The sequence below is a fragment of the Daldinia vernicosa genome (assembly GCF_022497035.1).
Source record: "Daldinia vernicosa strain CBS 139.73 unplaced genomic scaffold F5Y00scaffold_11, whole genome shotgun sequence".
In the NCBI taxonomy this organism is placed as follows: Eukaryota; Fungi; Ascomycota; class Sordariomycetes; order Xylariales; family Hypoxylaceae; genus Daldinia; species Daldinia vernicosa.
Window position 1 is genome coordinate 572,656 of NW_025953927.1, and position 25,754 is coordinate 598,409.

At 46.9% G+C, this 25,754-nt stretch overlaps 9 protein-coding genes across 9 annotated transcripts; 5 read left to right on the plus strand and 4 right to left on the minus strand.

Moving 5' to 3' along the window:
* Positions 1–971: 971 nt before the first annotated feature.
* Positions 972–2,983, plus strand: F5Y00DRAFT_259801 (MFS general substrate transporter; the record flags this gene model as incomplete). Its single annotated transcript, XM_048010937.1, has 4 exons — positions 972–1,275; positions 1,364–1,463; positions 1,545–1,557; positions 1,637–2,983. 4 exons carry the CDS (start codon positions 972–974, stop codon positions 2,981–2,983), a joined length of 1,764 nt encoding a protein of 587 aa, XP_047867192.1.
* Positions 2,984–3,081: 98 nt separating this feature from the next.
* On the minus strand, positions 3,082–4,518 carry F5Y00DRAFT_18438 (uncharacterized protein). The gene is made up of 2 exons (XM_048005060.1): positions 4,340–4,518; positions 3,082–4,230 (listed from the first exon to the last, which is right to left on the minus strand). Exons 1-2 carry the CDS (start codon positions 4,388–4,390, stop codon positions 3,181–3,183), a joined length of 1,101 nt encoding a protein of 366 aa, XP_047867193.1. The 5' UTR covers positions 4,391–4,518; the 3' UTR covers positions 3,082–3,180.
* Positions 4,519–4,800: 282 nt separating this feature from the next.
* On the minus strand, positions 4,801–5,859 carry F5Y00DRAFT_230789 (uncharacterized protein). The gene is made up of 4 exons (XM_048006944.1): positions 5,625–5,859; positions 5,499–5,548; positions 5,397–5,436; positions 4,801–5,313 (listed from the first exon to the last, which is right to left on the minus strand). Exons 1-4 carry the CDS (start codon positions 5,805–5,807, stop codon positions 5,242–5,244), a joined length of 345 nt encoding a protein of 114 aa, XP_047867194.1. The 5' UTR covers positions 5,808–5,859; the 3' UTR covers positions 4,801–5,241.
* A 4,642-nt stretch (positions 5,860–10,501) lies between these two features.
* Positions 10,502–12,624, plus strand: F5Y00DRAFT_251854 (uncharacterized protein; the record flags this gene model as incomplete). Its single annotated transcript, XM_048009870.1, has 2 exons — positions 10,502–10,690; positions 10,768–12,624. 2 exons carry the CDS (start codon positions 10,502–10,504, stop codon positions 12,622–12,624), a joined length of 2,046 nt encoding a protein of 681 aa, XP_047867195.1.
* Positions 12,625–15,858: 3,234 nt separating this feature from the next.
* F5Y00DRAFT_259804 (sphingolipid delta4-desaturase) lies at positions 15,859–17,037 on the plus strand (the record flags this gene model as incomplete). Its single annotated transcript, XM_048010938.1, has 1 exon — positions 15,859–17,037. One exon carries the CDS (start codon positions 15,859–15,861, stop codon positions 17,035–17,037), a length of 1,179 nt encoding a protein of 392 aa, XP_047867196.1.
* An 877-nt stretch (positions 17,038–17,914) lies between these two features.
* Positions 17,915–19,123, minus strand: F5Y00DRAFT_259805 (VAMP-associated protein; the record flags this gene model as incomplete). Its single annotated transcript, XM_048010939.1, has 7 exons — positions 17,915–18,289; positions 18,351–18,476; positions 18,545–18,660; positions 18,714–18,772; positions 18,847–18,869; positions 18,943–19,013; positions 19,084–19,123. 7 exons carry the CDS (start codon positions 19,121–19,123, stop codon positions 17,915–17,917), a joined length of 810 nt encoding a protein of 269 aa, XP_047867197.1.
* A 1,794-nt stretch (positions 19,124–20,917) lies between these two features.
* Positions 20,918–22,301, plus strand: F5Y00DRAFT_18624 (ubiquitin-related domain-containing protein). Its single transcript, XM_048005092.1, has 4 exons — positions 20,918–21,117; positions 21,187–21,373; positions 21,437–21,587; positions 21,645–22,301. Exons 1-4 carry the CDS (start codon positions 21,033–21,035, stop codon positions 22,143–22,145), a joined length of 924 nt encoding a protein of 307 aa, XP_047867198.1. The 5' UTR covers positions 20,918–21,032; the 3' UTR covers positions 22,146–22,301.
* Positions 22,302–22,600: 299 nt separating this feature from the next.
* On the minus strand, positions 22,601–23,174 carry F5Y00DRAFT_259807 (ribosomal protein 60S; the record flags this gene model as incomplete). Its single annotated transcript, XM_048010940.1, has 4 exons — positions 22,601–22,647; positions 22,715–22,853; positions 22,916–22,993; positions 23,106–23,174. The coding sequence occupies 4 exons, from the start codon at positions 23,172–23,174 to the stop codon at positions 22,601–22,603; spliced, it is 333 nt and encodes a 110-aa protein (XP_047867199.1).
* An 838-nt stretch (positions 23,175–24,012) lies between these two features.
* On the plus strand, positions 24,013–25,635 carry F5Y00DRAFT_259808 (uncharacterized protein; the record flags this gene model as incomplete). Its single annotated transcript, XM_048010941.1, has 4 exons — positions 24,013–24,226; positions 24,325–24,713; positions 24,775–25,221; positions 25,276–25,635. The coding sequence occupies 4 exons, from the start codon at positions 24,013–24,015 to the stop codon at positions 25,633–25,635; spliced, it is 1,410 nt and encodes a 469-aa protein (XP_047867200.1).
* Positions 25,636–25,754: the final 119 nt, after the last annotated feature.

A 25,754-nucleotide genomic window follows, 5' to 3' on the forward strand; every position in this document is an offset into this window, starting at 1 on the left:
GTGATGTAATACCCATTTGTCTGTTTTTTGTTTGTTTGTCTGTTTGTTTGTTTCCGCGTGCATTTCTCGGTTTCACTTGTTCCAGACACATCCATTATGCCGTTATGCATGTCCCTTGTGCGAGTGCCCATGGTAAGGTCCAGCTGTTGTATTATATATGTATAGATAGGTACTATATGTTGTAGAGGCAATAGTTTTAATAAAATTTAAATAAACTTGAAAAAAAAAAAAGAATCCAATATAAGACAGGATGGATATACGAGAAACATACCTACATGTAAGTCGTGATGATGCTCTCATGTGAATGATGTAGGTTACTGCTATAGGGTTACCATACAGTGCCTACAGCGTAGCGTAAATGCAGTAAAGCACCTAACTGATGCGGAAAGTTAGGCGAGGGGGATAGGGGCTCAAGCACTTGGCAGGTGACTCGTAATAAGGAGCTTTTAGTGCCCTTGTGGCTTGTAGCGCGGGGAATGAGGATCATCTGTTACAGTAGTGAAATCTTGTGACACTTTAAGAGGTACATACCTAAACCTTTTTAGATACTACTAAGATACATATAACAGGTACCTAAGCATTTAACATCTGAATAGTTACAACAATTATCCTACTCTACGAAAATATTGCAATACCTATTTTCAATTCGATAGAGAGGAGTCGGTGATCAAGGGGAAGACAGACGGGAACCCTTGTTGGCAGGGATTCCCCTTTTTTGGAGAAGTCGACATCGTGTCTGTCTGGGTGTCATACCTATCGGTCATCACGTGCATCAGTAAGACACATTGGCCTCGAACCGCTTTCGGGGCCTTGGATGTTTATTTTTTGCAGAAATACAAACTTACTCCATCTGCCAACTTATACCCTTACCGAGGTTCATACCGGCCTTACGAATCGAATGAATGAATGGGGTTGCAGCGCCCAACTTCTATGTCTGCTCTCTCCCCCGTTCCCGTTCCTCTATTCCCATTATGAGATTTCCGTCCTTACGCCCCAGGCGCCGCCAGGAGTCTGTTCACGACTACGTCGGCGTCTTGGTCCCGCTCGAGGAGGCGCACTTGCATAGCCACTCTGCCAGATGCGGGAGAAGCGAGTTCGAGGAGGTGGAGGTCAGGACTAGTTCCGACGGTGCCGTTGCCGAGGCGGGGCTGCCGAAAGATGACGACAACGAGAATACGGGCATGCTGCAGATGCGCGCTGCCGAGTATACTATCGAGGGCCTGAGAAGGGAGGTGCGCGAGGGCCAGAGACGGCGTCAATGGTCCGAGTATGAACGTGAGCTCCTCCTGTTTCTCTGACCCCATCTTCCGAGGGGGCCGGGGGGCCGGTATAAGTGGGGAAATATGCTAACGAACCGGCGTAGTGAAATCGAAACTTATTAATAAAGCCATTCAAGATATCGGTATGGGCCGGTACAACTGGCAGCTTTTTGTCTTGTGCGGTTTTGGGTGGTTTGCGGATAAGTGAGTGCTCTTCTATATATATAGATACCTACCTAACCTATATATGAAAACCTCGAGTGTTTTTACTGACCAAATTCGCAGTTTATGGATGCAAGTAAGTAGTAGTAGTTTATCTACCTTCGGGTGCTTCTAACATATCTCCTCGATACACATTATCTTACATTTTATATAAGGGTGTCTCATTGACTCTTCCCTCTCTTTCCGAAGAGTTTGGCGTCTCGGAAAAACAGGTCAGGTATACGACCAGCTCTCTCTTCGTAGGTCTCTGTCTCGGGAGTTTCTTCTGGGGGCTCGGATCCGACATAATGGGTAGGCGTATTGCCTTCAATTTCACTTTACTAATTACGAGCATTTTCGGCATCTGGACGGCGTACGCTTCGAGTTGGGTATCCGTCTGTATTCTGTTGGCGTGCCTGGGTACTGGGGTTGGCGGAAACTTGCCGGTCGATGGAGCACTTTTTCTAGAGATTCTTCCAGACTCTTCAAGCGCCTTGTTGACTCTCCTATCCGTATGGTGGCCTGTAGGACAGCTTGTTTCGTCAATTGTCGCCTGGTACTTCATCACAAACTGGCCCGCCGCAGAGGGGTGGCGCCATTTCGTTATGACGATTGGCATTATCACATTCGTCATGTTCCTTATTCGATTTGGCATGTTCCATCTGTTCGAGTCGCCCAAATATCTTTTGTCTCAAGGGCGGCAAGCCGAGGCTGTCGCTGTTGTACATGGTATTGCTTACCGGAACAATAAGAAAACTTGGCTCACCGAGGAGATTCTTGATGCTGTTGTCGATACGGACGGGACTGAACGAATACCAACTAGGGTCTCGGCTACGAATATTATCAAACAAAACCTCATGTCCTTTTCAGTCGATCACATACGGCCACTTTTCCAGACTCGCAAGCTTGGCACGGCAACTCTCCTGATTTGGTTCTGCTGGAGTACCATCGGCCTTGGTTACCCGCTGTTTAACGCATTTCTCCCGCAGTACCTCTCACATGGCGGCTCAGACGTACCGGTTGGCGACGAAGCTATGGCAATAAACAATGCCACACCGGCAGAAACGTATCGTAACTATGCCATAATATCGGTTGTTGGGGTGCCAGGTAGCCTGCTTGCCGCGTATACCGTTGACCACAAGTCGCCATTCCTAGGGCGGAAGGGGACGCTCGCTATCTCTACGCTGGTGTCCGCCATCTTCTTATTTTTCTTCGTCACCTTTGGTACGACACCTAACTGGCAGCTCTTCTTCACCTGCATCGAAGCCTTCTGCCAGAATATCATGTACGGTGTGCTTTACGCCTTCACCCCCGAGATTTTCCCGGCGCCCGTTAGAGGAGCCGGGACGGGCGTGGCCAGCTTCCTGAATCGCGCCACGGGGCTCATTGCACCAATTCTTGCCGCCAACATGCCTGGAGATGGTACTAAGACCCCTATCTATATGTCAGCAATCTTGATCTTGGCTGCTTTCGTAGGGATGGTATTGATTCCTATCGAGACCAGAGGTAGGCAAAGACTCTAAAGGCATATTCCTCATCGGGAGCATCACTCTATAGCGGTGATATGTATACTAGAACGACTGGACATGTGTAAGGGCGAATTTAATCACTGTGTCGTCTAGGTTGGGATCAATAGCATAGTATCAATAAAAATTGACCAGAGTTGAATCAATTTATATAATCAATACTACGAGTTGCTAGTAATGCAAGTCTTAACTGTTCATCTATTCCCCTTGGCCCCCGCAGGTGCATCTACCCGTCGCTTTTGGAACGAGCGTCCCAATGCATCTTTTACCATGGGATCCGCGCGGATTGTGTTTTGTACGAGCCATTCCTTTAGCTTCGACCGCATGCTACCGATTACCTCGGCATCGCCAGCAAAGGGGGCCATCTCTAGTTCCATAAGTCGTGCCGCGTCGATATCCATACTCCGAGCCGTCTGTTCGAGTCTATCTAAGCTTTGTTGTAACGCCTTCTCCGACGCCTCGCCAGGCTTCATTCCCCTCTGATTGGGCGGCTGTAGTAGCGGGCCTATCTGCGAGAAGGCAATGTACAGCGTGATACTTAGCTTGCGCGCGAGGGTGATGGCTTGGAAGGGTAGGTAAGGGGGATGGTCAGTGAAGCGAGCCAGAACCGGATTTATGAGGCCGCTGAGGAAGTGCGGAAAGGAGGGGCGTGTGATGGTGTGTAGCTCGAAGACGCATAGCGCGACCAAGGTCAGCCAGCGCCAGTATCGCCCCCATTCCAGGTAGCCTATCAGTCCTAACACGTACATAGCGACGGCGGCAAAGCCATAGTACGGGATTAGAACCTGGACCCCGCGAATGACATAATCGCGTATGGTGACGCAGTGCTTCCAGGCGACAATCTCTGGGCCAAAGCGCTCATAGGCGAAGCGCCGCGCGGGGTCAACGAGGGTGTCGGAGGCCGTTTTGAGGTGCATAAAGAAATCAGCACTGTCAGCGGCATCACCCCCACCGGCGCTGCTCATGACTTTGTCCGGGTGGTGTAATGCGGCGAGACGGCGGAAGCGGCTCTTGATATCGCGCTCGGAGGCGGCGAGAGGCACGCCCAAGTCGGCGTAGTAGTTAGAGGCACGGCGCAACTCGTAGTCGGCTTCGTAGATGGTGTAGAGCAGATAGAGGGAGACGACTAGGATGTGGATGCGACGGCGGTGCTCGGCGTATCGGGGCGAGTTGGGAGCGGGTTTGCGGTCGCCGGCGCGGATGGTGAGGCCGTAGTAGATAGATTGTACCCAGCCAGTGACGAGCTGCGGGAAGTTGTTGGTGTTAGTTAAGTAAGTAGTTTCGGGATCGCATCTTTCCTGATTATAGTGTAACTAGGACCAATAGTAGGGTAGAAGATAGAATAGAACATACATTAGGGAGGAATGTCCATCCCAACAGGGAGAGGAGATTGCTGCCAGCCATGGCGGTAGTCGCGTTAGCTATTATCGTGCGTAGAGAGGTAGGTTACGTAGATCATGGCTTAAGGGCTGTATGTTGAAGACCTGACCTGAACGAATCATGTAGCGACGAAGTTCAAAAGACGCGTGCAGGTTACGGATTACAATTACAACGTGGTCGCTAAGATAAGTACAATACAGGTACATTATTACCTAACGTAGGGTACCCCCATATTACCTAATGCTAACAATTTTTAGGCCGTCCATTCACTATATTATGTCATGATAGTGGTAGTACAAGCTTAAGGTATTGTACAATACAATACACTACTTCGTAGGGCGCAATGCACTGATCTGCGCTATATTAAATCAAAAATCAGATACATTTACAAATAGACCTTTTTCACCTATATCATCAATTCAAGAATTAGACAATGAGTGATAGCTGACTAATACCTTGCAAGTTATTACTGCTAGTTAGTTAACTGTCATTCCTTGATAAAAGTCTCATCATGTACGTAGGTATGTAAGAGGTAAGAGGTATGTAAGTATCGTATAATCTTATGTCGATAGCTTCAGCTGATGATGCCTTGGGCTTCAAACCTCTCACAAGGCATCATTTATGATATCATATCATCGTCCCCTTGGTGACCTTAAGATAATTAATTCACCCTCCAAGTTGGCTCTACCGTAGAAGCTTGGTCTCGTAGCCATCGACTCACGCCCTACCCAATGCAAGCCAATATAGGTAGATTGCGTCGTGTCAGTCATATCCTTCATATTACTAACTTGTCCGACGTCCATGTAATATAATGTGGCGTAGAGAAGCGGTGAAGCCTGCTTGATTCGGCGGTTAGGTCGCCATTCTTGTTATTCTCACTTGCTACCGCCGCCGCCGCCGCCGTTGCTTGACCCGCCTGAATGTCGTCTCTGATCACGTTCGTGTTGCTATATCAAGTAAGCCACTTATATTTATTCCAACTACGTACCCGAGCTGAAAAGCGGCCCGAGGGAAGAAGAAAAAGACGTACAGCATTACGTCTAGCTTCTTTTATAGAAGACCGCGTATAACTAGCGAACACTCTAGTCAGCGCGCACGCCAACAGCATCAAGTGACTGGGCAAATCCCGTACGCAAATAACACGCATGCCATGGTGAATGCTGCTGCGGGTGCCATGATAGTCTAGATAAATACGGGTTAGATGCGCGCATCTCCTACAATAGATACAAGGACAAGGATAGAATAACTAGTGACATACCCGTGGCGTAAGATTCCCTCTGGATGCCATACCCGCCGTCCCGGTAGGGTTCGTTTTATGTATTATTGTCGGTGGATCAGATGGTCTCTCAAATGAAACACAGGCGCCAAATGCAGTTGGTGATGCGCAGCGTTGAGGGAGCTGAATGTCGGTTATTAAGAAAAAGATGCGAAGTTGGGTCATTTGCCAGGTGCCGATCAGTGCGAACCATGGATCATACGATAATGGATCAAGAACCGTTCGCGCTTAAGTTTATTTAATCAACGCATACATTGCAACTCCCGTCTATCCTCTTACTCTATGTCAACAACAATGATTATATCGTGACTTCTACGCCTATATGAGGTTTTATTTATTTTACTTATTCATATATATATATAAAAGAAGGGAACTTGTTAGTAAGGCTACCAATAAATTAGCCAAATCAACTCATCCCCCCTTTTATAAAGTCGACTAGCTTTTGATTAATAACGAGGATACTGACAAAGGGGAATCAAAACGACATTGGCCGATACGAAGAAAGACACGCTCATCATCAAAGTTAAAAGAATAGAAATCATTTATCAGATGATGAATGACTAGAAATGTGAGGGCATTCTGTTCACCCCTACCCCTACCCCTCCATGAGGTTCAAGGCCACCTATCTTAACGGACATTAAAAATGCTCGATATTATCGTGAGCCTCATCTCGGGTATCCGAGTGTTACGCATAGCCCAATTACTTTAACCAATCGTAGTTTTATATCAAAATCTGTTTCTTACGGCGGTAACAAATCCATAGAAAAAATATATATATTCAACGTTAATTAGGTACATATGAGATTCACGAGATTCTATAGCCACTAATAGACGTAAATATTATCACCGCCCTTATCATCATTATCCCAAACTTAGGTGTCAATAATATACGTACGTATATGTAGTAATTATCACGCAGCTGCCCCTATAATTACCGAGGCTCAGCTTGGAATCTACAAGCCCCTCCGGGCGTTTCTCCCAAACCAATGACATAGTTAAGCAATGACATAGTTAAGGTAGCAATTGACACCTCAGGCCCGAAATCGCTCCGGTAATGGCCGCATAGGGGTCCTGTTGGGATCGTCAGGGTAGGTAGTCAGGGTTGATGTGGTAATCAATGTGGTAGCAGTACACGCGCCCGTGCTACATTACACAGCTTAAGACTGCGTGCGATGTTTAAAAGACCGGGTTTTCGCTGTGTATGGCTCCCGTCGACAGCGGTGCGCTCCGTCTAGGCATAGCTTCTTATATGCCTAGGTAGGTATATATATGCCGTGGTGATAACGCTTGCACATGCATAGAAAATTCGACTGTGATATGTCTTAGCCTCCCTCTATATCCCGATTGGTATAAAATCTATCTGCTAACGCCTTAGCTCCGGTAGAGGTATACGAAGAACTGATAATCTAGTAAGGCATAATTCCATAATCCGACGAATAGGAGACTGCGCTATAGGTATTGCTAATTGTAATTGTTATGTGTTTTACTCGTACTATCGACGTAGGGCTCGTAGCTCTAGACAGGGTATTCGACACGTACAAGAAAAATCGGCGAATTGGGTCTTAGTATGGTCGTTTAATCTAGTAAAAGATCGATTCTAGAAGCGCAATTTCGTTAGGTATGAATAGAATGTAACAGAAAGAAGGTTGGCAGTGGCTTGGTATGGCTCTCATTTGACCCCCAAAGGGAGCCCAAGAAGTAGCTCCCAAGATTGTTGATCTAGGTATGTATATAGTTGGGTACTATACCAAGGTTTGATTCATGGGACCCTTCCTACAGGTAGTACAGGTAGTATACGCATATAACGTAGCGTCTATCCCATTTCTCAGCTGAGATCTCTCACTTACCCATCGACTAATGTGGCGAGATCTTCAGTCAGAGCGGTGATGTGAAGCTAGACATTCAAAGCTGAAGGTTCTGTGCATCCACACTGAGACCCTTTGGGTTGACGGACCAATTCGGGTCAAATGCATGTTGCAGCTAATGAAAAAGGTAATCCGGTTGCGACTCAGTCGTATATCCGATTTCATTAGGTTGCAGTCGAAGTCTTGTATCACGCACGCCAGTCCCCGTCTTAGACGTTGGCAGCACGAGATGACGGATGGATCTAAATGCTCACTATGTTGGATAGTTGTCTCTGGTAACGCTCGGCGATAATCATCTAATCTAGACGGCATACCTTGCAAATTTAGATGGTCATTAGGTCGAAATATTGTGCGTTCTGCAGCCACGTTGGCAAGGCTTCGGTGCTCACCAGCCGGCTTGTAGATATGCCGTTGTGGAGTACCTACGATGAAGCAGATAATAAGGCAACAATTAATATCCTTATGGACCTGAAGTGGTAGGGGCAATAATCCCTCTTGTTCAACACTCCGTATCACGACGTCGGATTCCCAGCTACCCGAGCCTTCTGGAATCGGGGCAAGTAGGCCACTATGTGACATGTAGTTCATATACTGTATTCGTTGTAGCTGCTCCCAACGAATGAACAATTCCGACGAAGGGGTCTCGTAGTACTTCAATGTCCGAAAGGAACTCTCAATCCTGAGTCCAATCGCCTTATTGCATAGATCTGTTTGTTCGTAACCGAGCGACGTAGCCCGAAAAATTAGCACACAACACACATGATTGGAGCAGAGCCTCTTGTAGTCGTCTACAAGACATGCCGTGTTCTACCCAGATGCGACAGCGTCTAAAGATACAGAAGAGGTAACGATACGCCGTCATCCGAGAATACGGGTAGTAGGTCCCCGTATCCGAGCTGAGGATGGTCAAGTTAGTACAGGGTAACATGTGTTAGCTACCTACCTTAAGTAAGTGGGAAAGGAAAAACTGGCGTATAGATATCAAGTTGCTAAGGTACGAAGACCCCATCTCGGGAGTGGACTTCCTGGGCACTATGGTCGTAGATTGCAGTCCATGTTGGCGAACCGAGGCGAGTAGTATAGCACAGTAGTGGGTAGTACTGTTTAATCATTAGCTACAACCACATAAAATATCATGTAAATTTTACCAACCAATCCGCATAATCTTTCCACAGCTACTGCAGGTTTCGTTGAATCGGGAATAGATTGCAATAGTTATCAAATGACTGAGCATTTACTTAGATAGCCACCGCCTAGGTAAGCCCTGTGCATTCCGTTGTCTCTGAACGATGATTAAGATGTAAGCAGTTCGACTCCCCACGTATATCATCACGTATATCATGTGGAAGGAGGCTCAACGCTGGCTAGTATTTTTTTGCTTTTCCTGACTCGGAAATGGATTTGTGCCTAAGCGGATCTTTCTCGGTGCGTCTAAACATGTTTGGACTAGATGGTGGACTGTTATGTCACACTCGTAGACTTTCATGTCGTGAACCACACCCGACTCAACTAACATGCAGACCTACTCTTACTACTGCTGAGGTGGCATCTATGGAGCATCACGAGACTGTGATAACATATTCTTACGTGATTGGGACTTGGGGAATCTACCTTGAATCTTCTAGCCAGTTAGTAGTCGGTTAGTAGCTGACGTATTGCTACTTGACCTAACCCAAAGCACCGTAAGGCTTACTGGCAAAGAAGACTTTGAGGTAAGGGGAATTGAAACGTCTGAACTAGGTAATCGAGTTACAGGGTAGTTGGGTAACTTGCTCAAAAAGACGTATGTATACCCCTTGAGTGAATAATGTGGTGTGGTAGAAGCAGGCTGTGCCTTGGCCTGGGGTCCAAACAGGGAGGGGGGTTGGTAAAACAGTGAAGATGCACATTCTAGATCTGCAAGTCCATTTATTCTCGGTCGGGGAGTAGCCTCGATGGAAGGCGGAAAGCTTTGTGCTAATACAACAGCTGCACGACATGACATGGTTTTGTTAAGTTGATGATCAATCGAAGATACAACTTGACCGTGCACCCTGGGGGGGCAAGAAAATGGAAGAAAATGCTAAATAAGAGCCTCATGATGGGGTAGGAAAACTATACAGGGGTGGGTTAGGGATCTACGTAGTACCTAACCCTCCCCGAGTTCATTTGGACATTCCTACGTGCGTAGGCTCAGAGGCTCAACGTAAATAAAAAATGGTGGAGACTCAGAGAATTTGAGGCTCTGCGCACGTTTTCTTTTTTGTTTTGGAGACGGATCTGTTTATTATGAATAAGTACTTAAGTAGCTAAAATATATGGTAAAAATACATACACTAGTGTTGATACTAGCGGTAGGGGTGGTTGCACAGCATTTGATACAACCGCTACATAGACCGATCAGGTGGTATTGTACCCGTAAAATATACTTATAATTTAGCGATACCTAATACATTCATACATCCTCTATAAACATATTCAAGTACACCAGCAAACCCCCTTTGCCAAACAGGTAGGTACCTATATACTATACAATCTACACTAAGCCAGTTTTCTTGTATGTAACAACTACAAGGTAGTGCTCGTAAATAGAGCCTCATTCTAAACCTTTCATGTCCTACATACCTACAACCTTGAACTTGCTTATTACGGCTGAGACGGCCCGCTTACAGTGCATACCTACCTACCTAACGTACCTACATGTATGAGCATTAATAATGACTACTAGCAGCCAAACAAGGCTCGCCATGCCGTGTCTATTCCTACACCGGTATACTCCAAGTAGCCCGTGCGGGTATCAAACTACCTTGACCTTGTGGTGGAGATTAAATCGATGAGGCTCTTCGGATGAAAGACAATAAATATGGAAGTCCCCGAGGTACCTAATACCACCATGTGCTTTATCCTTCCCTCTCGACATACACCATGTGTAACCAGCCCTCATCGACCCAATTTACATCTAGTCTAGCTACACATTTCTTCCGTGAAGTTGATGCCTCAGCTCGTTCAAAACAGATGCGGACACCGAGGGGCCCATTAACGACACCGCCAAGGACAATATCGAAACTACAGCGTTTGCCTTATGAAATAATGTCTTACATCGTGTACTATCTGGATATAGATGAGATATTCGATCTATCCTTATCATGTCGTCACTTCCAATACTTGGTAAGAGAGGAGAGATTTTGTAAAGCTATTATTGCTGTGAGTAGTCACACCGAGCTGTATGGCCAGTTCGTGGCAAGCTAAGCCACGCATGAATTGCTGACCATTCCACAAAGACCCAAGCCTCCCACACAGCCGAAGCCCAAGAGGCACAGCGAAGTGGCCAATTCTCGCGTGCTCTGAGGCGAATTGCAAAAAGACGCCAGGCACTTTCACGAGCGTCCCCATACGTGGTAGGTATCATCGCTTTTGCCGACTCCTATGAATATATCCATGGGACACTGTGTTATATCGTCGAGGCCCGGCCTAAGCGCTGGCTACGGATCCTCGACCTTCACGGCTCAGCAAGCTGTGAGCTCGTCATAGACATTCCGACCCTGGTTTATGAAGCCGTGCCTAGATCCGCGAAAAGTCGTAAATACAAATTCCGCATCTTATATCATGCGGATGGAATTACTTCGTGCTTATTCTCATTCGCGCTGCCGCGCACGGAGAACTGGCTTTTGATCTTCAAAGCCGACGAACAGCTAATTGTAGCTACACTCCAGCTAGACTCGGCGGCGAAAATATTCGTACGAAACAACAAAGATTATCTTTATTTTGGGACACATTCGGAAGAAGGGGCAGATGGACATAGAAAATGGGTCCTCATGGGCTACGATATCGAAAAGCGTTCTTGGTTTTCTCGGAAAATGCACTTGGCGGACGTAGTTGGCTACGATATTGGTTCGACAGTCTGCTTCGAAATTATAGACGACTATTTTTACGGACTTTCTAATCAGACTGATTTCGAGATCAGAGAAACGGATTGGAATTCCTATTATCATTGCTTTCGCTTTCCTCTCCATGACCCGGATCTTAAGAATAAGCAAACTATGAAGAGGGAGGATGGTTGGAGGAGACAGCATGCTGAAGGCCCCATAGATGACAGATGGAGTTTTCTCAAATTGGAGAAAGACGAGGCTTCAGGTAATATAAACATAATCGAGTCACGAAAGGAGTGGCTCACGAATCAGAGCGGTAGTCAACGGACTTATTACATTACAGGAGTAATTTTCGACCAAGATTCAGAGGTGGATAGCAACGGGGAGTCCTCAGCCCCCGAGCACAACCCAGCAATTGGACGATCGACCGGACCCGTTGCATATCTGGACAAGCCATACGGCTCGGAATCACGTTTCCGTTCTCCCGACAATGTACATCCAGGGGATGATAATTCTATGGCGCCCGTTTATACGCGAAGTCAGACCCACCTGCGTGATTACCAGCGGTGTTGCAGCACATATTTGGACTTGGTTGATGATACATCCTCTGGCGGATCATCAGGCTCACGACGTTTACGCCTAAGAACTGGGTTTAGAAAATCGCAGACCTATTGGCCTTCCTGGGAGCACTTGGAATCTAACTACGAATTGGAACCAAAATCAGGATCTAAGGGGGAGCCGGTGTACCCCTACCAACCTAACAGGATTTACTTTTGGCCCCCTAAGCAAGACGAATCAAACCGGACCCCATTTATAGACGACATTTATAAGATACTAAACCCTCCCGACTGCCAAGGTGGTGTTATTCCTAACAGTGACGAGCGTTCAATAGTATACGCAATAGGGGAGGATGCGAACGGACTGAAAGTTTTGGTTTACCTTAGCTTCGATCCAGCAGCTAGGCTATCTGGCATGCTTCGCGAAAAGTACGTACTGGGCGAGCAAGACACCTCGAGCTTACAAAGGAGCCAGGCGGAAGGGGGCTATCACAACTTTGAAGCGGAAACGAACCAACTTACGCAACGTTCCTCAAGCAAAGACAAGCTCATTGGCGACCTTTCCCACCGTCCTTTACCCTCATACATCTCAGATCCTCCGCCCATGCATACAGTAGTAATGCCACCTCCAGAAGGCTGTAAGCCATGGGCATGGGCCGAGAAGCCTATGTACCAAAATTTCACAAGGAAGATATTCGCCTTTGCCCATTAAGGTACGGTGCAAGTGAGGCCCATTTTGCTCCTGTTACATATAATTGTTACCATGGGTTGCATTTACATATTTACATGCAGAATAAAAGAAAGATTATACGGCGATAAAAGGGGGCTTTAGCCCGGGCTTATGTATATATTTTGAGTCCTAGGAATAATAGTTTGCAGGCCAAAGTGCCAGTCCGTAACCTAATTTATGCGTGTCAGCACCACTTAGAGATTACTGAGCGACCTATGTAGCATCTCGTTGGATACTATTTCCTCAATCTCAGTGACTTGTAAGTTAAGTACTATTCTTCCCGTTCATATCTCTAGATACCCCCGGGGGGCTATGCAGGCTTCGATTGGACCCAATCCTTGTTAATCGTGCATATTGTTTTCGCCCTGCTATAGTGAAGATACTACCGCAATTTTTCACCTGCTCGGCAACATCGCCCCCATTTGAACTCGAGTCTAATTCGTAGTATAGCCTCCGAGAGCGTTAATCAATTTGGAATCTGTGCTTATCACATATAATTTAAGCCACCTGACAGAAATTTTTGAGGGTATACATAACTAGTCGGGTTATTATTCCCGCTCTGGGAATGCCTATAGGCTATACGACTGCCTTCATTTGGCCATAAGACGGTCTTGTCGACGTATGTCCACAAGTCCTGCATGTAAGCTAGGCTTCTCATTTAATAAAATACAATCGTACCGTTATGCACTTGGAAGAGATAAGCGTAGATACCCGACTGATCGTCTCAAGGCTTCGAATCCTGCTCAGGTGACCGCTCGCATTGGTCAGTATAGAATATCATTATCATTCTTTCATAAGTAGTACTTAAAGCCTGTCTAATAGCCATAACTTCAAATCAATATACTGTTTTTTTCGGAGTTCCACGCATGGTACCATTCGGAGAATTTAATAACCAACATGTATTTTCCATTTTCCCCCGAGGACCCGGCCTACCTACCAATATTTCCGAAACCGACATCCAACAGCCCCCAACGCACAAGGCCGTCACGGGGAGATTATACGGGTTAATGCATATGTACCCGGACGGGTGGCCACATCCCTTCTGACGGAGGTGTAGTATTCGCATCCGGGAATATAACATGATGCATGCTACATTAATTACTCATCACTTTACGATGATGTAAGGATACGATAATAATTCAACCCCCTTTTCTCATCTTATCATTTACGACTTACGTGGAGAAACTTGATAGCTGGAAGTTATTATAATTGGAAGAGGCAGTACGAATTCACTTCGGCATACGGAACAAGCATTTAGCTTTTAAGGAAGGATATTGTGTATAAAGCATCAACTACAATTACTATATTTGCCCATCGAATACCGAGACTGTGGTCACAGTATTATACGACTAAGGCATCCAGACTTCCCAAGAACATGAGGCAACCCTGGTCACCTCCAGTAATATTCCACGTGCCGGTATTAAACTATGATAACATAGGTGTTAAGCATAACTACGTCGTCGGGGCTAGGTAGATCTAAGGCACGCTCGGATAGATCTCGATACATGCAAGTTGTTAGAGATCTCGATTCACACATGCCCCTGGACGGCTGAACGGCTAACCAATGGAATATATAATATCCTGCAAGATCCCTCGCCCCCAAGACTGACCCTGTGGTATAAGGGCTTAGTATAACGACCCTGCGACCTACCCGTAAGGGCCCTCTCCAAGCGATCCATTCACCAAGAAGACTAACCCCTGGCTAATGTAGGTAACCATTGACACACCCGGCCAAAGCAATCTAGATCCATCGCGACAGGATCGCCATCGGCGGAACCTATGCAATCCTTCGATCACAAGTGGCAAATAAGCAGCCGCTGTGGGCCTATACATAAGGGGCGCGTCTCTGTAAGATCGCAAGGGCGCATCGGGAGATGCACCAGATCCAAGATGCGCTCGAGAGGGGGTCGTAGGTACCTGGCAGCATATGCAGGGAATCTCCCACACGGATAACTCTCTTCGAATGAAACGTCCGATCACGCCGTCAGGCTGGGACGGGGAAGGGAGCTATCCTATCAGAATTATCAAACAAGCCTACGTAGGTAGGTAGGTAGGTAGGTAGGTGTGTATGAATATCGAGGGCTTGGAAGCATATATACCTAGGATACCTGCGTATGCGGCCTGGCGAGGTGTTATATATAAGGCATAGGGCCTAGACCACGGACAGCTGAGGCTCGGTAGACCCTGGTTAATGTTGTCTAGCGATGGCCACTGGCATAAGTAGGTAGCCGGGCAGATATATTTACCAGGGTCCAGATGTGATAGGCCATGCCTCACACCGACGATATTCGACTTACCCACTAGCTATTCACTTGCTAAAGGTTGGTTAAAAGTTGAAGTTATTCATCAAAGAGTAAGTGACCGTATATAGTATAGTATTTACTATTGGTACCTAATCTTATTAGTATTCCTGCTGGCCCCTTTCCGACTTTATGTGACTTGAGAAGTCTAAACCGATTCTTGTCGTGTTAATCCTGGCAAAACTACAGGCAATCAGGGTAGTTAGAGTCTCACTTTGATTAGATGTCTCCTAGGTATGGGCCACCATATATACTTATATAGTAAAGAGCTTCAAGACAGTATCACGTGGATGGATAGATATGTATGACTACCGCTTGTCTGCTTCTGTGTATCACACATCAGCTAAGCATGAGATGAGATAAGACACGAGATAAGATGGACAAAAGGGTGAGTAGGTGAGTAGCACAAAGTTCAGGGAGCATCCGCCGCAAAAGTGGGGTGATAACACTAACGTTCGACCCTCAGGCTTTATGGCACCTTATGGTCTAAATGTTAAGGATGATTGGACGAGGATGATCAATTGAAGACCCTTAGAAAAACTGTTGATCAGCTCTGATTAGCTCCCATTAGTCTAAGTTAGGCTTAGTTCGTGCAGCTCGCCACGCGGGTGTGCCGCACTCAACAACTACTACTCTACTATATACTGGAAGTACCTACTGGGGCTACTGGGGCTACTAGGTACATACAGTATTGTACTGCTGCAGGGAGTCAAGGGAAAAAAAAACAATCTTCACCGCAAATATGGGTACATGCCATCCTGTCTCCTTTCCATATTCCACTCCCATGCCACCTTGAGACGGTTGCTCAAGTATTTTCTTTCTTTTCCTTTTTTTTCCCTCACTCTTTAATTTCGGAGGAGTGCATAGGGAAAAAAATATAATAATAATAATAGAAAAGGAAAAAAATAAAATAACAATGGCACCCCCCTCGTCGTCTTCAACCACGACCAGCGCCCCCGAGGCGCCTAAGCTGCAGAAGAAGACAATCCGCCTCAACGGTAAAGGCGGGGAGGAGAAAGTTCAAGATGGATCCCCGGACCTACAACAGCGAGACCCGATCGAGGTCAAATATCGTGACTTCTTTTGGACCTATACCGAAGAGCCCCATCGGACGAGACGCCTGGCCATTATCAAGGCCCATCCCGAAGTGACCAAGCTCTGCGGTCCCGAGCCCCTCACCATCTACGTCGTCCTCGGCGTCGTCGCCCTGCAAGTCTTCTGCGCCTACGCCCTCCGAAACACCTCCTTCTTCTCGCTTCCCTACTGGCTTCTAGCCTACGTCGTCGGCGCCACCGCCAACCAGAACCTATTCATGGCCATCCACGAGATTAGCCACAACTTGGCTTTCCGCTCGCCCACCGCCAACCGGCTCTTCGCTATCGTAGCCAACCTACCTATCGGCATCCCCTACAGCGCCTCTTTCCGCCCTTACCACTTAACGCATCACAAGTCCCTGGGCGTCGACGGCTTGGACACCGATCTTCCCACCGCCCTCGAGGCCATCTTCCTCGACTCCATCCTCGGCAAGGCATTCTTCTGCACGTTCCAGATCTTCTTCTACGCCGTCCGCCCCATGTGCGTGTACAGCGTACCCTTCACCTGGGTCTCCGCCACCAACGTAGCCGTGCAGGTTGCCTTCGACGTCGCGATCCTCAAGACCCTCGGCATCAACTCCATGATGTACTTCCTGCTGTCGTCCTTCCTAGCCGGTAGTCTGCACCCCTTAGCAGGCCACTTCATCGCCGAGCACTACGTCTACGAGACCGTAACCCCCTCCCAGAAGAACCCCGAGAACCGAATCCCCGTCCCGGAGACGTACTCGTACTACGGCCCCCTCAACTTCCTCGTGTACAACGTCGGCTTCCACAACGAGCACCACGACTTCCCCGCCATCCCCTGGTCCAGGCTTCCCGAGCTCAACCGCATTGCCAGCGACTTCTACACGGAGCTCCCGCACCACCGCAGCTGGACCTACGTTCTCTGGCGTTTCATCTTCGACGAGAGCGTCGGCATTCGGTGCAGAGTGAAGCGCAAGGAGGGTGGACGGCTCGTGGGCCAGAAGACTGATTGGAAGAAGAACGAGCTCGAGGCTTAGATGGGTTGGGCATGTGTATCTAAACAAGACATGCCTGCTAGCAATGATATGATGTACTCTGCTTAATTTACCTGGCGGGAATCGTGTATATTCGATGCTTAGGCCGTATGTCTGGGGTATGGATTCGGCGTTGGGTTGATGCGGTCAGAAAAGGGTGAGATTCGTCAATACGATGCTTAATTACTTCGAAACAATCCGATTTCTACGTAGTTCCTCGGGGATTTTACTCCACTGCAGTGAAGGGGACAGCACGTACATAGCAATGTAATGTACCCAGGTACCTACCTAGACAGCACCCAGATAGTAGAATGCCGTCAAAAAAAGGATGGTCCATATTGTAATGGCTAGTATGGGGTACTTCTTTGACGCTATTCTGCTAGGTATTTGAACGAGGTAGCATCGGCATAGGCGAATATTTGAGCCAAGATCGGATCGTCATCAATAAAACGGGAAGATCTCAAAAACAATCTTATATACGGAAGCTCCGGGTACATAAAGAGCTAGGCTAACCCTGAACTTGAGGTATTACGACGATCGCCCAGGGATCGTAATCAATTTTAAGCGAATATATATCAGAATGCTCATACCTTGAACAGCCAATGGAAAACAAAGGGGAATACATGCTAAAGTACAATGTCAATGTCTGCCACAACGAAGGCCAGCTTAGATCCTTCGTCTCACTTCCGGCCATTTCACATAAGAGGGGGCCTGGCCTCTCTCATTCACCTCCTATTACTTCTCTTCGTCCAGGTATAATAGTCTTCTTCGCGCCTAATGCTTTCCTTCTAGTAAGAAACCGGTCTGCTAATGTCCCAACCCTAACGGGATTCCTCGACCTCTGCCCTAAAGGAACCTGCTAGAACACCCTTGTCGCAACTCAAAAGAATAGATACGCGAGCATGAAGCTCAGGAAACAAAGGATCGCCGCAAGCTTGATCGGCACACCTTCAGTACCAGCTGGCGCTGCCTGAGCTAACGCAGCAGGCTTGGGGCTGGTATTGTCCGTACCCGCCGTCTTACGCTGTCGTAAACCTTCCTGGTCTTGCTTCAGTTGTGCGATTACCTTTTCGGCTTGGATGAGTTGCTGCTTCAGTTCGTCGGGGCTTAGGTCACTGCTCTGAGTGGTCGCAATCGCTGCGGTTGCCGAGAGCTCCTCGCGCTTGACCTCGCTGTTCTCAGTCTTGGCGTCTATTTGGCTAGTTGAATAGTCACCAGGAGAGGAGTAGGCAGGAGGAGCAACGTCTGCCGTTGCCTGAGTTTACAAGGGGAGTTAGCATAGTAAAAGAGTATCGTGAGAACATTAATAAACTTACGCCGTTGGCTGCGGAAGGCTTGACGGGAGTCTCAAGCTGACTAGTGCCAGCAGGAGCGCCTACGGGGGGCATGAAGATAACCCGAATCTTCTTCTCTTGTATCGATGATTTCTCAATACCGTCCCACTTTTACTTTAGTCAGCTAGGTATTCGGAATAGGGGATTATGGATATTTGTAGTCAAGTGGTACTAACGATAGATGCTAGGTTGGCGAATTCCTTGTCTCCAGTGATGGGGACCGACTGGACTAAGAATTTGTCTCGGCATTTCGTATCGGGAGGAGGCTCCTGCTTCATGGCCTGGAGGATGACTACAACCTGTTAGTAGGAGAATCATCTTATATCCCAACTTGCTAATACACACCTGAAACTTCCACCTCTTTGCCAGGCTCGACCCGGCCAGAATTAGGCCTGACGCAGTACCTTGATTGAGAACATTATCAGTATTGTGGGGCTATAGTTTATAGAATTCATCGTATTGTATAAAGGGGGCATACTGCTTCGGTGCGGTGGTTTTCACCTGTAATTTGTTAGTCAGGTCTTGTCAGGTCCAGTCAGGGGTTGCGCGAAAGCTTGTGAATAATGTGCCATACCTTGAAGGCTACCGGGTGAGAATTCGGGTTTCTGATCCGTAAGACTTCCGAAACTTCTGCCGTGAATGGCCCTACAACAACCTATGAGTATATGTATATATGATAGCAGTAACGCGATACCGGGTAAGGGTCATGACGCACGATGGAAGCCGAGCTCCTGAGGATCGATCTCAACAGACATGTTGCTAGTGGATATGTGTGGCGTATACACACTGGAAGGATAGTATTAGGTAGATATGGGGGATGGGCGCTGTGAAATGCTGCACTAAAGAACAGATAAAAAAAAAAGGGCGCCCGAAATTCGTCGGAGTGCGATCGCAATCTGGACACTTTGGCCTATCGAAGAAGAAGAAAAAAGATTATCAATAAAGAGATGCTGCCGCGACTCTAAAATTATCGAAAGTGAGTCGGTAGCGCGGGCTGTGGTATAATTAGAAAAAGTAGTTAACTGTGTTCGGCGATCAGGGAAAAAAAACGTTGAAGATGGAAATCTGGCTGAGATGGGATAAAAAGCACGGACGGTAGTGGTGTTGTCGTAGTTTGTCATGTTACGACATAGCACTGATAGCACTGGCTTGACTGGGTCCTGTCCGGCTGTCTGGGAGCCCTGGTTTCTATGGCATCTACGTACCTAAGGTACCTACCTAATTTAAGTAAGGTACCTAGGTACATAGTAATGTAGTGCTGTACCTTAGCGCACTACCTACCTAAATTGTTGCTAATTTACAGGCTCAGCTCAGCCCTTAATTTTACATAGGTACCTTAGGTAATCTGCACAACTCCAAACCCACCAACACATCCCATACCGTTTTCGAATTCACCGTAATAGATAGTTAGAAGTTATTTATTTGTAAAACTGCTTGGCATTTTAGGGCAACTTCCTAGGAAGTCATTTACCATAGGTAATATATTATGATCTATATTTTAGTATTCAACACATTTACTTAATGATGTTGACCTTTTCGAAACGGAGGCAAAGGCACATTTTAGAGATACTTCATAGACAAAGTCCTAAAACTACAGCAATTACTTCCAGAGGCGTTGCAGCCTTGCGTTATTGTGGTATACACCACTGTGTCTTACAGGATCTTTAACCAGGCGTATCCAGTGGTGCATGTCTTGGGCAGTCATCTGGCTCCCCAACTATGACAGGTCCATAGTTGACAATGTGGTCAACAAAACCTTGCTTGGTATATTGCTTCCGGAAATATGTTTCGCTTCAGTGAGAATTGCTGCACCCAAGGCAATATAGGCCCCGTTTGGCAAGTTTGGAAGGGGGTTCCAAATAAGGGGCAAGAACAGTTTGTTATCGGTAAAGCAGACATAACAGACTTATGAACAAGTGATAATATCTGCTAAGTTTCCGCACGAAACACAGTATAGTTCACAGAGCACTTTGCACAATGTTCCAAAGTTAAAGTGCTTAGCTTCCGTGCTGATGATATCGAGAATAATGTTAAGGCGGCATCGATAGACTATTTGTTATTGAAGTATCAAGTCGGAGAACCACATCGGTAAGAATTTCCAGAGGCAGAACGCTCAAATATCCCAGGGGCTCTGTTAATTGGATGACATACCGGCCATTCTCCAGAGAACTCCGTTATAACAAAAACGGTCGCATTTTGTTATGGTTTAATATTAAAGATTACCTATGCAAGTTATTTATTCGTTCATAATGGTGTACAGATGCATTATGTAAAGATAAAAAATGAGGCAAGCACGAGCCAACTGTCACTTTTTTGGAATGAAAAGATGAGTACTTACCTAAGGTACCTTCATACGTACCCACCTTCTTACTCAGGACTCTGCGTCTGGTTTGAGGCAGCATCTAATGACGTGCCACTAAAGAAACCACAGTGAATCAGAAGCAAAGTCACACTTATCGCATTTACAGCTCGCGTTTACAGCTTCTATTAATTTTCCAATCTTCCAGCTCCAGCAGAACACGAATTTACTAGAAACAACGTATAAATAACCTGTCGCTACAACTCGTTCTCGCCCCATTTCTTTCCCACCAAACAACTTACAACAACACATCTTCTTCACTTAAGCCCAATTCTTAACCGTATCCTAAAACAGCATCGCCCAAGATGTCACAATCCGTACTCGAGCAACTCCTGGAGATGGGGTTTGACAAATCACGTGCCGAACTGGCAGTGAAGAAATCCGACGGGTGTGAGTATCTGCATTTAATTATCTACATACTACTGGTGGATATGGTTAACTGATGATGATCTGTCTTAGTGCCGGATGCCATGGACTGGCTGGAGAAGACCCAAGATACTCCATTGGATGAGCTTCTCGAGGAAGAAGAGTCTGGCACCAATATTGCAAAGATAGACGAAGGCGTAGTCGCACTGTCACTCGTCTGCAACGAATGTGGCAAGAAGTTCCGTAGTCAAGGAGAGGCTGAGTTCCATGCCAACAAATCGTGAGAGCTGTCCTATCTCTTCGTTGTTATAGATTATTATTATTAAACTAATCTCACCCTCAGGGGCCATACCGATTTTGCTGAGTCTACTGAGCAGATTGCTCCCCTTACCGAAGAGGAGAAGAAGCAGAGACTTGAAGAGCTCCGAGAGCGTGTTAAGGCTAAGAAAGCCAGCAAAGCTGAGGAAGACAAGGAAGAGCAGAAACGCAATGATGTATGTCTAGCTCGAGAAGTCGATCGGAGCACGGTTCCCTTACTAATAATCATTTAGAAAATCCGCCAAAAGGCTACCAGAGAATCACATGAGCTTAAGGAGGAGCTCCAGCGCAAGGAGCAGATCAAGGAGGCGGCCAAAAAGCGACAGGAGAAGCTCGACGACCTTGAGGCCAAGAAACGCATCAAGGCTAAGATCGAGGCTGACAAGGAAGAACGTCGCCGCAAGGCAGAGCAGGCAAAACTCGCAAGAGGGGAGTCGATCCCAGTTGCAGCTCCAGCCCCTGCCCCAGCACCCGCTTCAGCACCTGCTCGTCCTGCCGTTACTCACAATGAAGCTCGACTAAGATTGCAAACTTCTAACGGCAACGTCATGAAAACATTCCCGGCAGATACAACCCTTTTCGAAGTCAAGCAAATGCTAGAGTCGGAGAATGGACTTACCGTTACCAAGTTCGTCCAGAACTTCCCCAGGAAGGTCTTCGAAGGGAACCTCGATCTTGGCAAGACTTTGAAGGAGGCTGGTTTAGTTCCTAGTGCTGCTTTGATCGTACAATAAGCTACGAGGAGAGAGAAGGGGCTGCATGATACTCATGAATAAACGAATGACTTGGCGTTCGGGCCTTGCTTCGAAGGATAAAATACGGATACATCATGGAAAGAATGATGAGCTGATGCAGACAGACATAAGCAATCCACGAAGATTGCCTGTATGTGAATACTACTAGAGGCCGCCGCATTTATCTTCCGGGGCTCACATCCGAGGCCATAGTTTGCATCTCACTTTAGGTTGCGCAGTGAGCAATGAACAATTCACAGTGTAGTGGACTTTTTAATTCGTCTCTCATGGCCTCATCTGCAAAGCCAATTGTCATATTAACCTATGACAGGGTAAAGGCCGCCCATGGCATCCTAATATTGCCTCCTTCACGCCACACCAATGGTGTATGGAACCCCGGAACCATGCAGTGAAAGTAAAAAGGGAAGGTGAGAATTCGTGATCGCGGAACGTGTTTAATCGAAAAGACCGAAGCCCATGTCCTCGTCCGACTCTTCCTTCTCTACATCGGGAATTAGTATAAGTCTGCTTCAAGCCGCGCAGCGCGCATGGGCAAGGATTAAACATACCCTCTTCCTTCTCCTCTTCCTTGGTCTCCTCGGCAGCAGCACCAGCACCGCCGGCGGCAGCAGCAGGGCCACCAGCAGCGGCGGCACCACCGGAGCCGACGTTCGATAGCAGGTCCTTTACGTCCTTGCCCTCGAGAGCCTAGAAATCGTATGCATCAGCAAATATGGTCATTTCTTCGCGCAATCGGTTATTCGTCGTACCTTGGCGAAGAGTTGCGTCCAGATGGGCTCGACATCAGCGATCTTGGCAGCCTTGATAAGGGTCTGTAGCTTGTCGGCCTATATATATATTCATCATTAGTATTTTTATGAACGAAGTCATATCTATAACAGATTTCCCCAAACCCCACGCTCAAAGGAGCTGTAGGAGGGGCATGTAGCGATTGCTCACAGTGATCTCAACACCGTCATCGGCGAGGATGAGCGCCGCGTACGACGAGGCAAGTTCGGCAGTCGACATTGTTATGGATGTGTCTGAGTGCGAATGTGGTGTTGGATGGGTAGAATTGTCGATCGGAAGCACACCTCGAAGATGGTTGATATTGGATTTGCGCTCGTGAAATTATTAGCGGAAAGTCACATTCAATTCGCAATGCGAAATTTTTGGTGGGAGGAAGATAGGGTTAGCACGGAAGGAAAATAAAGATTCCGCTTCGACGAACGGTCTGTTTTGATTGGCTGGTTACTAGAACCAATCAGAGCTTAGGTTATCTGCCCCGCAAGATCGTCGGGAAACTTTACGCTTGCTACATATGTACATACACATGAGGTAATGAGCACACGACCCCACCTGCCCACCTTAGCCTTAAAGCCCACCTCGGGCTCTTCTTCCCTCATCAGTGTTCGTTTTTCCCAAGTAAACTATTCCCCATCGATCAAATACAGTAGTAATCAAGGTCTTACTACGTAGAAAACTCCAATCACAGGCGGTCAGAGACATAGTTTTAGGAGAAACCACGACCAAGGGCAGTTTCAGAAAGCTCTGACAAGTTCCCCCAAATCCCCCGCGTTAATAAAATCGTGTAAAGTACCTAACCTAACGAAAGAACCATTGGCCATTGGACGCCGTATGCACCTCCCAGGGTTACGCATGTGTTATGCTACTCTACCGTTATACAGAACCTCAAATTGATGAAAGTCATCTATAAGTAATCAATAGGCGGTCATTTAGGTTAGATATCAGTGGACAAAGAGGGGAGCAAGGCAGGAGGGGTTCATCCCATATTTCTCCCTCTTTATTTCATTTACTTTGAAAAATCCACGGCTTATAGTCAAGGACTACTCTAGAAGTCAGCGATATGGAAACCCCCAAGATACCGGCTCCGAAGGACGAAGGTGAAAGGGAGGTCCTCGAAAAGCTAATTGCTATTCGCGATCAGTTGCAATTACGCAAACTCGACCGCACGACCTACGTTCGGACTCAAGATGTCATGGTTTTATATGACCAGGCTATCGAGCAGGTCAGAATCTTGAACGAAGTTAGACATGGGAAGTCGGTCGAGGAGAATAGAGGTACGACAGTATTAGAAATTAAACAATCCTAGCTATCCGGTCAGCTAGGTACCTATGGAACTATCGTAACTAACTCGTATCCTATCTTACCTATATAGTGGACAGAGTGGTAGACAGCTGTTTCCAATTACTATCGCTCTTTTTCATGACGATCGGCCGAAACAATGAAGCCCCTGCCGCCTATGCCCTGACCTCGACCATCAAGCGACTCCTAGACCATCTAGACGAGGCCAACTTATTCTCTGCTCGGGATCTCGAGAGCATGTCTCAGACGCTTGTGTATCTATCGGAAATAGCACACAACTCCGCCAGCACGAAGCCTTCGCCTTTACTGGAGACCTTGATTGTGCAACGGATAGAGCGATGTCGTGTATCGTTAGCAAACCTACAGAAAAGGATCGAGGATATTGCAGAGCCATTGCGGCCGACCGCGGACAGGCTCGTCTCCATAATGAGACAAATGGCTATAATCAATACTAAATCAAAGGTAAACACTATCTTGTCTACCATTCGACACAACATTATCCTTGTTAATAAATTCTATTTAGTTCACACCATCAGAAATACATAAGCGAGAGGCGGAGCTGAAAGAGATTGGCGAGACACGAAAGGATGGGCAATTTCTCGACGCTGATGGTAATGTTTTAAAAGGTAGCGAGAGCGTCTCGCTGTTGCTGGACCGATGTTTAGCGTATACGAAAATTGTCCTCGAAAAGTGTGTTGTCCAGCGCCCAGCTCCCAGCTACACCTACCCGGGTATATTTACTAATGCAATGCCCAGAAACGGCCAGTTTCCTGACAAATGGAAACCAATTTACGATGTCCTCATTGGCATTAGAAACGAGCTCGATAAGCTGTCGTTGACTCAAGCGTGGTCACTGCGAGAAACGGACTTGTACGACTACCAACGGCAACTCGACAGGATCGATGAGAGCAGAGTTAATGGCAATTGGGTGGATGATCAGGGACAACCAGCCGAACTTTATGTCCAACGGGTGCGTTCTTATTTTAGCGATTATAAATCCAATTCTTGCCTAACGATATTTTAGACCCTTCTTTACCTAATTCGTCGGAGCTATGGTTATATCTATCATCTTATGATATCATCAGAGCCCGTTTCCGAGGCTCTATTGCCGATTTACAACCAACTACAGACGCTAAAGCGTTGTCTCGTCGAGGTAAAGAACAGTGGTGGCGTAACGTCGGTGAGGGAGCTTTACCCTTATAGCATGAAGCTACATTCGATCGACAATATGAAAGTTGATGGCAAATTCATGGTCGGGGAAGATATTCCCGAAGGTCAAGGCAGTGTAGCTGAACTGCTAGCCGAGTGCTTCGACCTGAACTACGAGCTCAGAGTAGCAGCGGAGGCGACAACAGAAACTCCTCCATCAGAGCAGGGGTCATAAGGTGTTTAACATATTAAGAGTTTGCGACGCAATTATAGAGTGGTGGTTCATCTTATCTGGCTCGGCTGATTGATGTATGGGAAGTGTATTCTTTAATCTTGTTTTGTGATTATTAACTT